This window comes from Perognathus longimembris, chromosome 13, assembly GCF_023159225.1.
Source record: "Perognathus longimembris pacificus isolate PPM17 chromosome 13, ASM2315922v1, whole genome shotgun sequence".
Lineage (NCBI taxonomy): Eukaryota > Metazoa > Chordata > Mammalia > Rodentia > Heteromyidae > Perognathus > Perognathus longimembris.
The window spans coordinates 6216810-6232295 of record NC_063173.1 but is presented as its reverse complement, the minus strand read 5'-3'; the positions used below and the strand labels follow the sequence as shown (position 1 = coordinate 6232295).

Genomic DNA, 15486 nt, shown 5'->3' with positions numbered 1-15486 from the left:
AAGCACAATTTTTGAAACCTTATGTACAGTAATAATAGTAAAAGATACTCTCTAGAATGCAAAAGAAATATTCTCTGGTGCAGTCATAATCATATTTTAATAAATTTTAATACCTAGAACTAGATTTCTAGACTTGATTATTAGACTAACATTATCTCATATTTTACAGCTTATATGGGTAACTTGCAAAATTACCTCTACTTGCCTCTATAAATGTTTAAAATTATATTGGGAAGCAGTGTATAACTGAGTCAGTGTAACTTTAAAAATCTTTTATATCGGGCTGGGAATATGGCCTAGTGGCAAGAGTGCTTGCCTCCTACACATGAAGCTCTCAGTTCAATTCCCCAGCACCACATATATGGAAAACGGCCAGAAGGGGCGCTGTGGCTCAAGTGGCAGAGTGCTAGCCTTGAGCCGGAAGAAGCCAGGGAGGGTGCTCAGGCCCTGAGTCCAAGGCCCAGGACGGGCCAAAAAAAAAATCTTTGATATCATACAACATTTCTTCAAAATGGGAATAGTATCCTGTCCAAGTAAATTCAAGGTTTATATAAATTCCAAATTTATATAAGTTTATTACAACGCTTCTTTGCAATGAAAGAGAAAAAGAAGTTGATTTAGACTGACTTCACTGATTAGTACCTTCTCACAAACACTCCCCCAGAAGGCAACTTCTTCACTCGCCTCTTCTCTCTGCTGGGCTCACAGGGGTCTTCTTCCTGGAAGCAAAGGAGAAAGAGCCAAATTCAGTTCATTTGTCTATATCGCCTCGTCAAAAGGACAAATGAACCATGCTAAGTGCTTTCAGCTCTGATTAGACCTCTTAAGAGTTTTGTGTGAATAAATTCACACATCTGCCAGATCTTAAAACAGGAAGGTACCCTAAGAAGTCAATCTGTCCACCTCACATATCCCAAGGCTCACACCCTTGTATGTCTCCCTCCATCTGGACTAACATTTCATGCCATGCAGCGAGCTGAAATGTACAAATAATAGGAGGAAGAAAAGAAAGCCCTTTTCAAGCCCCACAGGACTGGGATTTACAGCTCTGGCCCTCTGCCTTCTAGTATGTTTTTGCAACACCCCTTCTCCTTTTTTTTTGTTTTTAATTTCTTTATTGTTAAAGTGGTGTACAGAGGGGTTACAGTTTCATATGTAAGGCAGTGAGTACATTTCCAACTTGTTACCTCCTCCCCCCACACACTTTCCCCGTTCCCCATTCCCCCCCCCCATGAGTTTGTACAGTTGGTTTACACCATACGGTTTTTGTAAGTACTGCTGTTGCATTGGTTTGTCTTTTTATCCTTTGTCCCTTTACTTCTCTTGTCTCATCTACTTTTCCCAGGCCCTGATGTTCCTGAACATTTCCCATCTTGGTAGTCTCATGACCTAGCACAAAAGAATAAACGTTGTAGGAAGGGCTGGGGATATGGCCTAGTGGCAAGAGTGCCTGCCTCATATACATGAGGCCCTGGATTCGATTCCCCAGCACCACATATACAGAAAATGGCCAGAAGTGGCACTGTGGCTCAGGTGGTAGAGTGCTAGCCTTGAGCAAAAAGAAGCCAGGGACAGTGCTTAGGCCCTGAGTTCAAGCCCCAGGACTGGCAAAAACAAAAACAAAAACGTAGGAAGAATTAAGGGAAGGGCTGGAAACACAATGGATGTTCACTATTTGAATATTTCTAGCAAAAAAAAAAATGCTCTCTCTGTACCCATTAACTCAGGATAGATGTGAACTTACACTCCAAGGACAGGAGAAGGCACCTCTCTGGGAGGCGCAAACATGGCAAGAGTTCTTTCCCCAAAGTGCTCCAGCCCATACCTTTGCTGATGAGCTTAGGTAACTTTATAGGAGTATGTGAACATGAAATAAGTTGCCAGCATTAAAACCACCTGGAGAAAAAAGACATGGCTGTGTTCCTTCCTTTTCCCTCAGCTGCAACCTTGCTATCATCCAAGTTCTTAAAGACAAATTTTCCTTACCAAGATAGCAGAGGGGAGGGGTTTCTAGTGGCAGTAATAAGTGATATAAAAAATATAGACTGTGCCAAGCAGTTATGTTGAGATTATGACTATGCATCTAACTGTAAAACTACAATTACTGTATCTGACACTTAAGTTCATAACAGGATAGCACCTTCTGAATATAAACTCTTGTAACAATATGTAAGTACTCAACTCCTTATTGTTAATAATGACCAAGACATTAAGAAGGTAATAAGTAATCTCTTGAAATGTAAAATTTCAGTACCAAGGGTCTAAGTATCTAGCTGTTGTACAAATAATGAGGTGTCCTCAAAGCAGTACTGAACACTTGGAAGGAGAGATCATATATGATCAGAGGTATTCAGCAAGGGAGGACAAATGATTCCTAGGGAATTTCAAGAAACAGCATTGATGGGGAGACTTCAGGTATAAGGACAAAATGAGCGAAGTCTTAGCAGTGGGAAAGTGGAGTTTAAGTTCAAACCCGAAAGAATAAACAAGATTGGCATAGTGGATTAGAACTGCCAAGCTGAGGAATCAGTACTTTATACAGGCAAGGAAGGTTTTTCAACCCAGGAGGTGACAAGCTAACCAAGCTCACTACGGTGAGTAAACAGCTGGAAGCAGACACAGACACCTGCTTAGGGCAGCAACGAATGCACAGGGCATGCTCCTGTCCACGAGCAGGTCTGTGGATGGGCCGCCTGTGCGATGGCCCACTTTTCTGGGCTGAAGGAAAAAAAAAACACTAATCATGACTTTATGAATCCAAAACTGGGTAGTTAAGAAGATAGTGAAGCTGCTACTTTAAATGTAGAGCTGCAGAGAGTGCAGGATCGGCCCTTGGTGTTGAATTTAGTACTCAGCACTTTTCGGAGATGTTTAGGTGGACGTGTCCAGTCGGCAGTGAGGAATACAGGCAGGGGCTGGGCACCATGGCTCACGCTTCTAATCCTGGCCACTCTGGCTTCGTGGTCAGATTTGCAGCTCAAAGCCAGCCTGGGAAGGCATTCACTTCCAATTAACCACCAAAAATCAGGAATTACAGCGGTGGCTCAAGTGGTAGGGCACTAGCTTTAAGCACAAAAGCTAAGGGACAATCCAAGCCCTGATTTCAAGCACCAGGACAGGCACAAAAAAATAGAGGGAGGGTGCCTTGGTAAGGACAGGGTCTAAATCTGATAATCACATGCAGAGAAATAAATGGAAGTAAAGCTTCTCAGTTTGTTCCTGCTTCGCCCTAGATCTTAGACACTCATTGTAGCCAGGTATGGTGTCACATGCCTGTAATCCCAGCACTTGAGAGACTAAAGCCAAGCCAAAAATGAGAAAGACCCTGTCTTTAAAAATAAAGAACAAGCAACATCAACTTGTATGCTTTTGATATTCTTAAAAGTAGTGAAGCTTTTCAAAATGGATTCCACTCAAAGCACTTGATTTTTGTTATTTAGAATATTAAATAATGCATACTCTTTGCTGTCTCAGATTTCTTTGCTTACAAAGAATATCTTCATTATATGGTATAAAAATAACGCAAACTAGCCTGATGTGGGTTTTCTTTTTTTGTAGGAGGGAAGCATGGGGGTAGATGTGTACAGACAGTTGCAAATAGAAATATAGGTATGTTTCTGTAATTCAGACATCAGCTCTATGAAGTATGTTATTATCTACATTTAACTACTGAGGCACAAAGAGGTTAAATGATTTAGCCAAATCAAAAATGGTTTTTAGCCAGGAATTAAACTCAAATAGCCCTAACCCAAATCTTATACTCTTACCTACTCTTGTATACTTTTTTGTGTGTGCTAGTCCTGGGGCTTGAACTCAGGCCCTAGGTTCTGTCCCTGAGCTTTTTTTCACAAGGCCAACACTCTAGCACTTGAGCCACTTTTGAATTTTTAGTGGTTAATTGGAGTTAAGAATCTCATATATGGGCTGGGGATATAGCCTAATGGCAAGAGCGCTTGCCTCGTATACATGAAGCCCTGGGTTCGATTCCCCAGCACCACATATACAGAAAATGGCCAGAAGTGGCACTGTGACTCAAGTGGTAGAGTGCTAGCCTTGAGCAAAAAGAAGCCAGGGACAGTGTTCAGGCCCTGAGTCCAAGGCCCAGGACTGGCCAAAAAAAGAAAAAAGAAAAAGAATCTCATATACTTTCTTGCTCAGATTGGCTTTGAATCATGGTCCTCAGGTCTCAGCCTCCTGAGAAGCAAGGATTACAGGCATGAGTCCAGCACTTGGCCTTCTTGTATACTTTTTATCAAGAAATGTAAATGTGTTACAGTCACCAACCATAGGCACAAAGCTGGGGACCTGAGTTTTCTCCATGTTTTCCTTGAGTTGATCCACCTGTGCTCGATATTCATCCAGCTGACATTCTAACTTTTCTCTACGGAGTCGTTCATACTCCAGCTGATCCTGAAGCTCTTTGATAGTCCTATCAAAAAGAAAATGTTTTTCAGTCAACCTCTAATCTCAACTAGCATCCATACACTGTATTTAAGGCAAAGAAATCACATCTTCCACAACTAATGTGGGCTAGGAATGTGGCTTAGATGTAGGGTGCTTGCCTAGCATGCAGGAAGCCCTGGGTTCGATTCCTCAGTACCACATACACAGAAAAGGCCAGAAGTGTCACTGTGGCTCAAGTGGTAGAGTGCTAGCCTTGAGTAAAGAAAGCTCAGGGACAGCGCCCAAGCCCTGAGTTCAAGACTCAGGGATGGGAAAAAAAAAAAAAACAGATAAAAAGCAAGCAAAGATCAAGTGGTAGAGGCAGAGTGTCAGCCATGAGCAAGAAAGCCAAGCATAAGCATGAGCCCCAACACTGGAATATGCACATACATGTGCTCAGTATGTGCTCATGTGTGCAGACATGCAGAGACACGCGCGCGTGCACACACACACACACACACAGGGCTTAGGTATCAAAACACCTTAACTCCTTAAAGAATGCCAGTTTTAGTAAGATGAAGCATTTGGGAGATTCGTTGTATAGCAATGTAACACTACTGTAATAATACATGTAATACTACTGAAAAGTACACCAAAAATAGCACTTTATGTTACAGGGCATTTTTTATCATAACTTAAAAAATCTTAACTTCTCTATCTTGAGGACTTAAATGGAAAAACAGGAAAGAACTTTTGGTGGCATAAAAGAACAAGTTTCTGGTCTACATGGTTTTTAGACAAGAACAAAAATATAAACCACGAGTTTTAAGGACATTACTTTTCAGACTCAAGCTGTTCTTTCTTCTGCTTTAGATCCTCTTCTGTTATCCCACCCAAGTGTCTGTAGTTGCTTTCAGCAATTTCCAGGAGGCGTCTCAACTCTACGATTTTCTTATAAGCTCTCACTGTAAGACAGAGTTGAATAAAAACACAGTTTAGACAGAAAAGAGCTCCTATGCTCGCAGGGTGTTGGTCTTTTCAAGCTCTTTCTTCTAGATGCACTGTCTGGCTTGAGGGAGTGGTGAACCCACACACCGATACCCACTGAAGAGTACATATCAGTGACAGGCTTTCAGATGTGCAAGCAAGGAAATGCCAAGGGGGAGGGTTCTTCCTTGCAGAAGCAGGCTCTGAGGGAACATGGAGTCGATTATGAGGACAGTTAACTTTATAAACAAGAAGGTTCACAAAAGTGGACAAGGACTACTAGTATAATACAGAAGTATGTAATTTATGTTAGAAATTCCAGTTCTCCCTTGGGCATATTCAATAGGGCTCTTCTACCTGAGCGTGAGGTCACACCTGACAAGGGTTCTGAGAGCTACGTAATAGTTGTTACGAGAAAAAAAAAATAAGCAAGAAACCTAGGCGTAACTTCTATTGTTTACTTAGAAAGTAAAATTCTGGTATAACTAGGTCTTCCTGCCAGAAAAGACAACTGACATTTCTGACCTCTACCAGGCACTAGCCACCACCCTTTCTTTAATCCTCCTAACAGTTCCACCAGGACAGTACAATATGAATACTGTTGCTGTCGTAGGTGAACGACCTGAGGTTGAGAGTGTCACGTAGTAGGAAGTGGCAAAGCTCTCACGTCTGAATCCAGGGCCCCACATTCCCTCACTCGGTGCAGCTGCCTGGGTCTCAGTGCCCACAGATTATTTTCACGTTTCTTCTATGAAGAGAGCCACAGAAACAGATCTTCTCATCCATCAGTACAAACCACGACTCTCTGACCAAAAATCATGGGAAGTGAAACTCAAGTTGCATCGCATTTTAAAACACTCCATGTGTGGCACACGGGCGCTGTGGAAGGAAGTCTAAAAGCCTTGCTTCTAAGGAGGAATAAAATGGACCCTCTACTTGGAAAAGGAAGTGAGGCAAAGGGCTGGGGCATGGCTCAACAGGTAGAGTACTTGTCCAGCAACCCCCAGCTCCACCAAAACAGAGACAAAAATGCCATCCAACCACAGGAATCCTTAAGTTGGTGTGGGATGATTTAATAGGACACAGTCTCTCACTATGTAGTACAAGGTAGCCGCAAACTTGTTATCCTCCTGCTGCAGTCTCTCCAGCTGTGATTACAGCATATACCACCATGCCCAGCTCTTGAGTTCTTTTTCCCTGTTTTATATGATTCATTTTTTAAAATTGTCTTAGTGGGGCTGGGGACATGGCTTAGCGGTAGAGAGCTTGCCTAGCATGCATGAAGCCCTGGGTTCAGTTCCTCAGCACCACATATATAGAAAATGGCCAGAAGTGGCGCTGTGGCTCAAGTGGTAGAGTGCTAGCCTTGAGCAGAAAGAAGCCAGAGACAGTGCCCCAGCCCTGAGTTCAAGACCCAGGACTGGCAAAAAATTATCTTAGTAACTTCTACTTCTTGAAGTATAGGCTAAGACTGTGCCTGACACTTAATACTTTCAACAACCCCTAAGACAAAAATTTAGAATTGGTTTGTCAAAACACATACAACCATGTTATGGAAAAAAAAAACCCACATACAAACACATACACATATTAGCACATATAATACATAAATATTAATTTTATATTATATAAATACAAAATTTTCAGACATTTACCTTAGAATACTTTTCAAACTTGTAGTTTAAAGTAGTTTCATTATGTCTGAGAGGAAAAATCACAACGAAGGCCACATACTTACTTCTGGCATCTGTTTTTTCAGATTCACTCAGACTTAAGTCACTCTTGGAATCAGTACTTCCCTCAACACCATGCCTTATAAAAAATTTCATATCATTGTCATCAATTTCATTCAGATCATTGATATCATATTTCTGTAACCCCTCTAATAGCTTCACTGCTGCCAAATGGGCAAACCTGTAGAAAAGAATCAAGAGTTAACCAGATTCACCATCATCATTATATTTAAACTGTTATTTACACTTAGGCAAGTCTGCTCTGTAGGTTCTTCCAACAGCCCATCTCACAGCCAAGGAACAAATCTCTATCTGAAGGTCAGTAAGAATGTGGCATATATTTATTATATGGGAAACTCAGTTACTTGACAATAACAAGTATTCATATGTAAAACTGATTCCATAATTTTTACTGGTCAAATCCATTGGAAGCCAGGTGCCAGTGGCTCACACATATAATCCTAGTTAAGCAGGAGACTAAAATCTGAGAATCAAGGCTCAAAGGCAACCCAGGCAGACAAATCCTTGAGACTTGTTTTTTGGTGTCAATCCTGGGACCTGAACTCAGGACCTGGGTGCTGTCCCTGAGCATTTTTGCTAAGGCTAGCAGTCACTTGAGCCACAGCTCCATTTCTGGCTTTTTGTGGTTAACTAGAGATAAAAATCTCACAGACTTTCCTGCTGGGGCTGGCTTTGAAGAGATCCTCGAATCTCAGCCTCTTGGGTAGCTAGGATTATAGCCATGAGCCACTGGTACCTGGCTCCTTAAGATTCTCCAATTAACTAGCAAAAAAAAACAAAAAACAAAAAAAAACTGGAGACATGGCTTAAGTGGAAGAATGCTAGCTGCAATAGAAAAGGCTGAGCAAGAGCTCAAGGCCTTGAATTCAAGTCCCAGTACTGGCATACACAAGCAAGTATGTATATGTGCATGCATGCACAACAAACACACACAATTCACTGGAAAAGGAGATCCAATACCAAATGAATGTTGGTGTGTGCCAAATAGCAATACTCACTTGATTTGAGGACCCTACTTTATTCTCTATACTTACTGCCTTAGGTTGGTCCAGTTCAGATGGTAGATTTAGTTCTGGTTCCAGTTTTAGAGCTAACTATAGATCTAACCTCTTTATTTTATTTTATCTTTCTCTTTAGTTGTACAAGGAGTTGCCACTCAACGTAGTATATCACTACAATGACTCGATCAATGTTACCCCTTTCATTATTCCCCCCGTCCCTCCCAAACTCACCACTTCCCTTCGTTTTCATAATTTTGTAGAATATGCATTGAATTTTAATCTTCAACCCTCTCAACACAAAGCATTTGGCAAGGTTTTGATTTTTTTTTTTTTTTTTTTTGGCCAGTCCTGGGCCTTGGACTCAGGGCCTGAGCACTGTCCCTGGCTTCTTCCCGCTCAAGGCTAGCACTCTGCCACTTGAGCCACAGCGCCACTTCTGGCCGTTTTCTGTATATGTGGTGCTGGGGAATCGAACCTAGGGCCTCATGTATCCGAGGCAGGCACTCTTGCCACTAGGCTATATCCCCAGCCCCTTGGCAAGGTTTTGAAATTTCAGGTAGAAGTAATGGTTTGTCTATTCCATATTTTCAATTCTCTTTGTTCTTTCTCCTATCTCTGAAACTTCCAATAATAAACTCTTGATTTAGAAAGTTTTACTGTCGTGCTTATACAAAATTGACTTTTTTTCAACAATTTTGCTATGTAGAATATTTAATACTGTCTCTTGGGACATAATTACTAAGAAAAAATATTATTTTCCTCATAATTATATAACCACACACATATATAACATACATCCTTATCTAAATAAAAATGGCAAAGAAACACATGAGGAAATGCTCAACATCCCTGGCCATAAAGGAAATGCAAATAAAAACAATGATGAGATACCACCTTACCCCAGTAAGAATGGCCTATATTCTGAATTCAGACTACAACAAATGCAGGCAGGGATGTGGAGAAAGAAGAACCCTACTGTACTGCTGGTGGGAATGTAAACTAGCACAACTACTCTGGAGAACAGCCTGGAGGTTCCTCAAGAAACTTAGCATAGACCTACCCTACGAGCCTGCCATACCACTCCTAGGCATCTACCCTGAGCAACAGGAACACCTGCACCTCCATGTTCATTGCTACACTGTTCACAATCGCTAAGATATGGAAAAACATCTAGCATGAGGCTGCAGGGAGAAGTGGAGTGGTATAGGAAGGCACTGGAGCACATTGGCAACAGCAGACAGATGAGACAGGTGAAAGCCAGAAATATTAAGACTTTAGATTTGGGGGGGAAAAGTAATATTGGGCACTCGGCAACACAGTGCCTAGTATTAAGCAAAAGAGAAAAAAAAAAGTCTCAGTGATTTCCACAGGCACAGAATCTGGTGCTCCACAAACACATGATAAAAACCAAAGATGTACCATCCACAGGACGGGGAAACGACTGGAGAAAGGGCTCCCTGCAATGCCGAGCTCGCTCACTGGTGCTGTGGTGAGGAATCATTCTAAGGTGGAGTCTTACTGCCAAGCCTTACGGAGGGCAGGGAAGGGCTAACATTTTTATATCTCCAAGTCCCAACTGCCTCTCCCAAGAAACAGGTCCAAGACGACTTACATGCAGCCTCAAAGACTTATAACTATGTAGTGGCTGTTGCAGACTGAGTGGTAAAGGGAAGTAAAGAGTACTTGCAATTGGGAATTCCACGTGGGAAGATGAGTGAGACCAGCTGTATGTGGACATGAGCTGGAGCAGAGACAGGTGTGGGTAAGATCACGCGGTACCCATGCTTACACCCTGGCCCCGTAGTAGACTGCTTTGATCCCTTCACTCTTGGGGTCCTGGACATCTTTGGTGAAAGTACAGACATACCTTGAAACCTCAAAATGAGAGACCTGGAGGGAAATCCACATATCCCTATTACCTCAGCAACGAAGAGCTACTGACTAGTCTGGTTTGTTGTTGTTTGGTTTGTATCTGCTTTGTTTTCCTCAATATTATTTCTCAGATCTACATGCCATATATCTTCTCTTTCCTATCTTGTTTCTCTCTTTCCCTTTCCCCATTCTCCCTCTTTTCTGTCTTTATCATTAAGACTTTACTATTCTCTTTTACCTATGTACTCCAGGTACCAGTGGCTCATACCTGTAATCCTAGCTACTTGAGAGGCTGAGATGAAGATTACAATTTGAGGCTCACCCAGCAGAAAAGTTCACAAAGACCCCTTTTCAAGTGAGAAATGTGCAGTAGCTCACTCCTATCATCCTAGCTATGTAGAAGGTTGAAACAGAGAAGATTGAGGTTCCAGGTCAACCCAGAAAGAAAAAGGTCTGTGAGACTTCATGTCAAGAGAAGTTGGAAGTGGTAGCCTGTCGTCCCAACTATGATGGGAAGTCAGGAGTAAGACTGTGCTCCAGGCACACACTCTACACCCCAGGAAGGAAGCAAGACCCTGGCTCAAAAATAACCAATGCAAAAAAGGGCTGTGGGTGTGGCTAAGTAGTAAAGCACCTACTAACCTGGTAAGTGTGAGACCAAGATCAAACTACAGCATCACACACACAAAAAAGGACAAACCATTCAACTAAAAAATGGACTTACAAAACTGAACATTTTTAATAAATTAGTACAACTGGACAATAAATACATAAAAAAGCTTCAACTTTTGCCATCAGGAAATTGCAAATTCAAACTACATTGAGAGTCTATCTCATTCCTCAAAATGGCTATTACCTGACTCCTTATTGGCAAAAGACTGTTCTCATCTTTATAGTCGGACTTGTAACCATGGAAACCTAAACCATGGTAACCTAAACTGTGATGAGTTGAATGAAAGAACCATCAAATGAACAAATAAATGTGGATTAAATATTCCTTGACCTCAATGGACTGGTGGTGTTCATTAATAGGTATTACATTAAATCCAAAGGCAGAGGCTGGGGATATGGCCTAGTGGTAGAGTGCTTGCCTCGTATACATGAAGCCCTGGGTTCAATTCCCCAGCACCACATATACAGAAAATGGCCTGAAGTGGCACTGTGGCTCAAGTGGCAGAGTGCTAGCCTTGAGCAAAAAGAAGCCAGGGACAGTGCTTAGGCCCTGAGTTCAAGCCCCAGGACTGGCAAAAAAAAAAAATGCAAATCCATAATCATGTTTCAAAACTCTTGTGTTTTTTATGTTATCAATATTGGGTTATACTTCTTTTTATCTTAACAGAGTATTATAGGCATTTAATTTTGGTTGGAATAACTCATTATACACAATTACAATCACTGGAGAATATTTAGCATTCCTGAACCTGACCACCTTAAATATTAAATGGTCATTGTGATGATCTTTCCCTTCATTTTAAATGACCCTTCTCCTAGCAAGGGGAGTGACATTACCTAACAGTTAATAACCACTACTTTCCAGAGAAGCTCTGATACAAAAGCAAATGTCAAATTCAGTTTTAAAATGGCAATTCTATCAGCATTAGATTGGGCCCTAAAATTCTATTAAATTCTTGGAAATTTCTAGGTATATAAAAGCGCATGCAGAACTTTAAAATCAAAAGAAAGGAGGAAAACATAACAAAATCTATACCTCTTAGCCACATCACTTGGTTTCTCTCCTGCTTTGTTAGTAATATTACTATCTGCTCCAATTTTAATTAGCCACTGCAAACACTCTAGGTGGCCTTGTCCAGCAGCTGTTAAAAAAAAGGAAAACAAGAAATACAAAAAAAATGTTTTTACTAGTAACAATTTTATAAATTTTGGACAGCATTATTAGTGTACTCTAGTTGCAATGAAGATTACATGTGACAAAAGCCTTTAAGCTCTGTTGAGTGGCACATAAACAAAAAGTTAATCAAAGCCGGGAAGTCCTAGAAGAATAGTTGATAAGCATGCCTTTCCAATGCCCATGTCTGTCTACTGGGCAGGAACTTGCCAGTCATCTGTGATAGTGGTTAGTAAGGGTAAGTTTGTCAAATGAGAGGATAGATTAAAATCTCAACCCCCCGTATTTACTCAAAGCTCTGACTGGCAGTGAGAATTTTAAGCTGATACATCTGTTTAAGAAAGATATTGTTATAATTTTCTTTTTGCCTTCTTTCCTTACTACCCTGGCTAGTGTTGATGTTATTTTGGCAGCTCACTCCAAAGTGAGGTGACCCCCTTATTTTAGGTAGTTTTGGGCTTGCTCAGGAATATGGGTATAGCTACCCGACCCTTAGAGCACAGCTGAGAAGTTTATGTATTATTTTGTTGCTTACATTTGGATACTAAACACTATACAGCAAATGGTAAGTCTGTATAGCTGAAAGTTAATTTTCGGTTTGCAGTAATCCTGCAGTCCCTTGGTAAAGTAGATAAGGTTATATGTTCCTGGCTAGGTAAGGTCAACGTCCCTGAGTCAGCCTGAAGAAGTTACAGAAGATGGATGATCTTCACCCATCAGCCCCCCTTTAAAACCGAGGGACCAGAGTTGTTTTTGGGAAGATGAGGCAGGATAAACTAGAGGCATGCAAAACAGAGGTACAGAGACTGTACTTGTGAGAAATGGTGACAGGCCCTTTGGTTACTACTTTGGGTCCTATTGGCCCATGCCTTATCTCTATATCATCCCCTAGACATGCAAGCCATTGAAATGGACAGAATGGAGCCATGATTGGCTCCCAAGGTACCAAAAAGAAAAAGGGGGAAATGAAGTGCCAGACTTTGAAGTCAGGCCCCACTTTACCACGTGAACCCCATTTTACCACGTGAGCCCCATTTTAGAATCGAACCCTGAGCCAATCAGATTTGTACCTGTGTCCTAATCTTGCTTGCTTGAACAGCTGATTGTTGTAACCTTGTTCTTTGCCTTTATAAGCCCTGTGTAATCGCAGCTCAGGGCTCCCTCCTAACCTCCGCTGTGTCGGTGGGTAGGACGAGGCCCGAGTTGCAGCCTGCTTAAATAAAGCCTTGCCTTGCTTTTGCATTTCGGAATGTCTGAGTCTCGGTGGTCTTCTTGGTGGTGGTCTTGTGACTTGGCACAACAATACTAGTACCAGAGTCATTGAGCCATACTCAATGACAAACTGCCATATCACTACAGGCCCAAAGCTGCACTGGAAAAGGTCTACGAAAACTCTTGTTTTGCCTTCTCTGCCTGTCCTGACTCTTACCTTCTGCCTCTCCCCTTTCCTCTGTCCCTACTTAACTCCCCACCCCAGCCACTCCTCTAACTCTCCTATCCAGAAACAACTAACAAATAAATACCTCACTTTAGGAAAAAAACAAAAAAAACAAAAAAAACCTTTCCTGTCCTCAAATATTTATTACAAGTATGTATTATCAAATTCTATGTGGAAGGAGAGAACAGTGACAGATACCTTTAAAACTTATTCAAATCTAATAATATTCATTGATATTTATGTGTACAATAAAAATCATTTTGGGGGGCTGGGAATGTGGCTTAGTGGCAGAGGGCTTGCCTAGCGTGCATGAGGCCCTAGGTTCAATTTCTCAGTACCACGTAATCAAAAAATATTCACTTTTATAGAGGTCTAAAGAAGAAAATTCTGTGAACAAGTGCAGCACTATGTTGAAATAAAGTGTACAACTGGTGGATGGAGACAGGGAGAGAGGAAAGGGGGGACACTGTCTAAAAAGAAATGTACTCACTACCTGACTCTGCAAGTCTAACTCCTCTGTATATCCTCTATTTATAATAACAATAAAAATACAATTCTGTAATAACTTTTTTAAAAAACATGATTTAAAAACAGAAATATTTTAGTATGAGCCGATAGGTCTTTTGCTTGTCTTGAAAAAAAAAAAAAAAGTCTTGCTCTGTAGACAGAGTGACTTTGGGCTCACAACCCTCTGGCCTTGGCTTCCCAAGTGCTGGGATTACACACTTGTACCACTATACCCAGTGAATAGATCATTTAAAAAAATGTGCTCTAAGAACATTTTTACATCTTCCCCAACATAACAATGATACAAAAGAAATGCCATTAACACTACTTCAAACGTGACCATCAGTGTATAGATGGCTAACATCACAAAAGGCATGTGACCATGAACTGGAATTTAGCCATCAGTTTATAATATAATGTAGACTGATATCCACTAAGGCATGCTTTTGATGAAGTTACATTAAAAGTAAATGCAGCAACTATTTTAGAACTGAAAATGAATTAAGACTATAATAACTCACCTTTATGCATTGGAGTCGATCCATTATCATCACGCTCATTAAAATTGATTACTCCGTTTTCTACTAATTTCTTAAGCATTGCTAAATCACCCTTAAAGGCAGCCACATGACCTGGAAAGTCTAAACCTATGAATAAAGATATTCACTATTACAGCAAACACAGGAAGAACTTGGAAGACCGTAGGCCTCTGAATGGCCACACAAAACAAATTCACTCTTTAATCTGGCCTGCCATATACAAGAAATAAATTTCTGTATCTTGGGCTGGGAATGTGGCTTAGCGGTAGAGTGCTGGCCTAGTATGCACGAAGCCCTGGGTTCCATTCCTCAACACCACATAAACAGAAAAAGCTAGCCTTGAACAAAAAGAACCTCAGGGACAGTGCTCAGGCCCTGAGTCCAAGCCCCAGGACTGGTAATAAAAAAAAAAGATTTCTGTGTCTTTTAAGCCACTGTATTTTAGGATTTATTTGTTACAACAGTTTAGCCCCCCCAAAAAATACAAAGAACAATGTTATATGTTATTATGAATGTGTGTGTATATATAACATATACATATATAGTATCTATTTTTTAAAGTAACATAACATATAGCATAATAACATATATATGTGTGTATAGATATAACTAAGATATAAAAGCATACAATGAATTGATAAATGATAAATAAATTACAATTTGGCTGGAGGATGAAGAAAAGGAAGAGAAATAAGCAATTCAACTTTAAAATATTTTATTCTTATGTTATACAAGCAGTGCTCTTTAGTTAATATTTACATACATTTGTCTAGAATATTTGATAACAGAATTTGGATTAATGTCTGGATAATAATATATAATAAATATCAATGTAATATTGCCTTACAGGTTCTGTCTTATATTACATTGATTCTAACTCATCTGTATTGTTATTATTATTAAAACATTTCAGGCTAATTACTTACTTTCCTGGTCTTCTGGATTATTTCCTTCATTCTCAGTCCCCTGGACAAACTGTACAATGTTCTGTTTAAAGAACCTCTGGGCCAGATCCAATACATTTTCTCCATTATCATTGAAGGCTTTTAAAGCTTGTTTCTCACTGCTCATCTTACTGACTAGGAATTTAAAACAGTGAAGATGGCCTTCCATGGCTGCTAGGTGAACTATAGGTAAAAGGCAAAAGAAGACCTTAATT

The 15486-nt window shown here is 40.6% G+C and overlaps 1 protein-coding gene across 5 annotated transcripts in view; it reads right to left on the bottom strand.

The window, feature by feature from the left end:
• Positions 1-492: 492 nt before the first annotated feature.
• Ankrd42 (ankyrin repeat domain 42) overlaps positions 493-15486 on the bottom strand; it is a 39363-nt gene continuing 24369 nt past the window's right edge. For 2 of the 5 annotated variants that reach the window (XM_048361652.1, XM_048361653.1), the window contains 7 exons: positions 15254-15454; positions 14310-14435; positions 11706-11811; positions 7109-7284; positions 5222-5348; positions 4285-4429; positions 493-719 (listed from right to left, as the gene is read on the bottom strand). In XM_048361652.1, the coding sequence (XP_048217609.1) occupies positions 636-719; positions 4285-4429; positions 5222-5348; positions 7109-7284; positions 11706-11811; positions 14310-14435; positions 15254-15454 (965 nt within the window). In that variant the 3' untranslated portion in view covers positions 493-635. The remainder of the gene's footprint in view (positions 720-4284; positions 4430-5221; positions 5349-7108; positions 7285-11705; positions 11812-14309; positions 14436-15253; positions 15455-15486) is intronic. The other 3 variants (XM_048361654.1, XR_007213078.1, XM_048361655.1) reach the window with 3 other exon arrangements.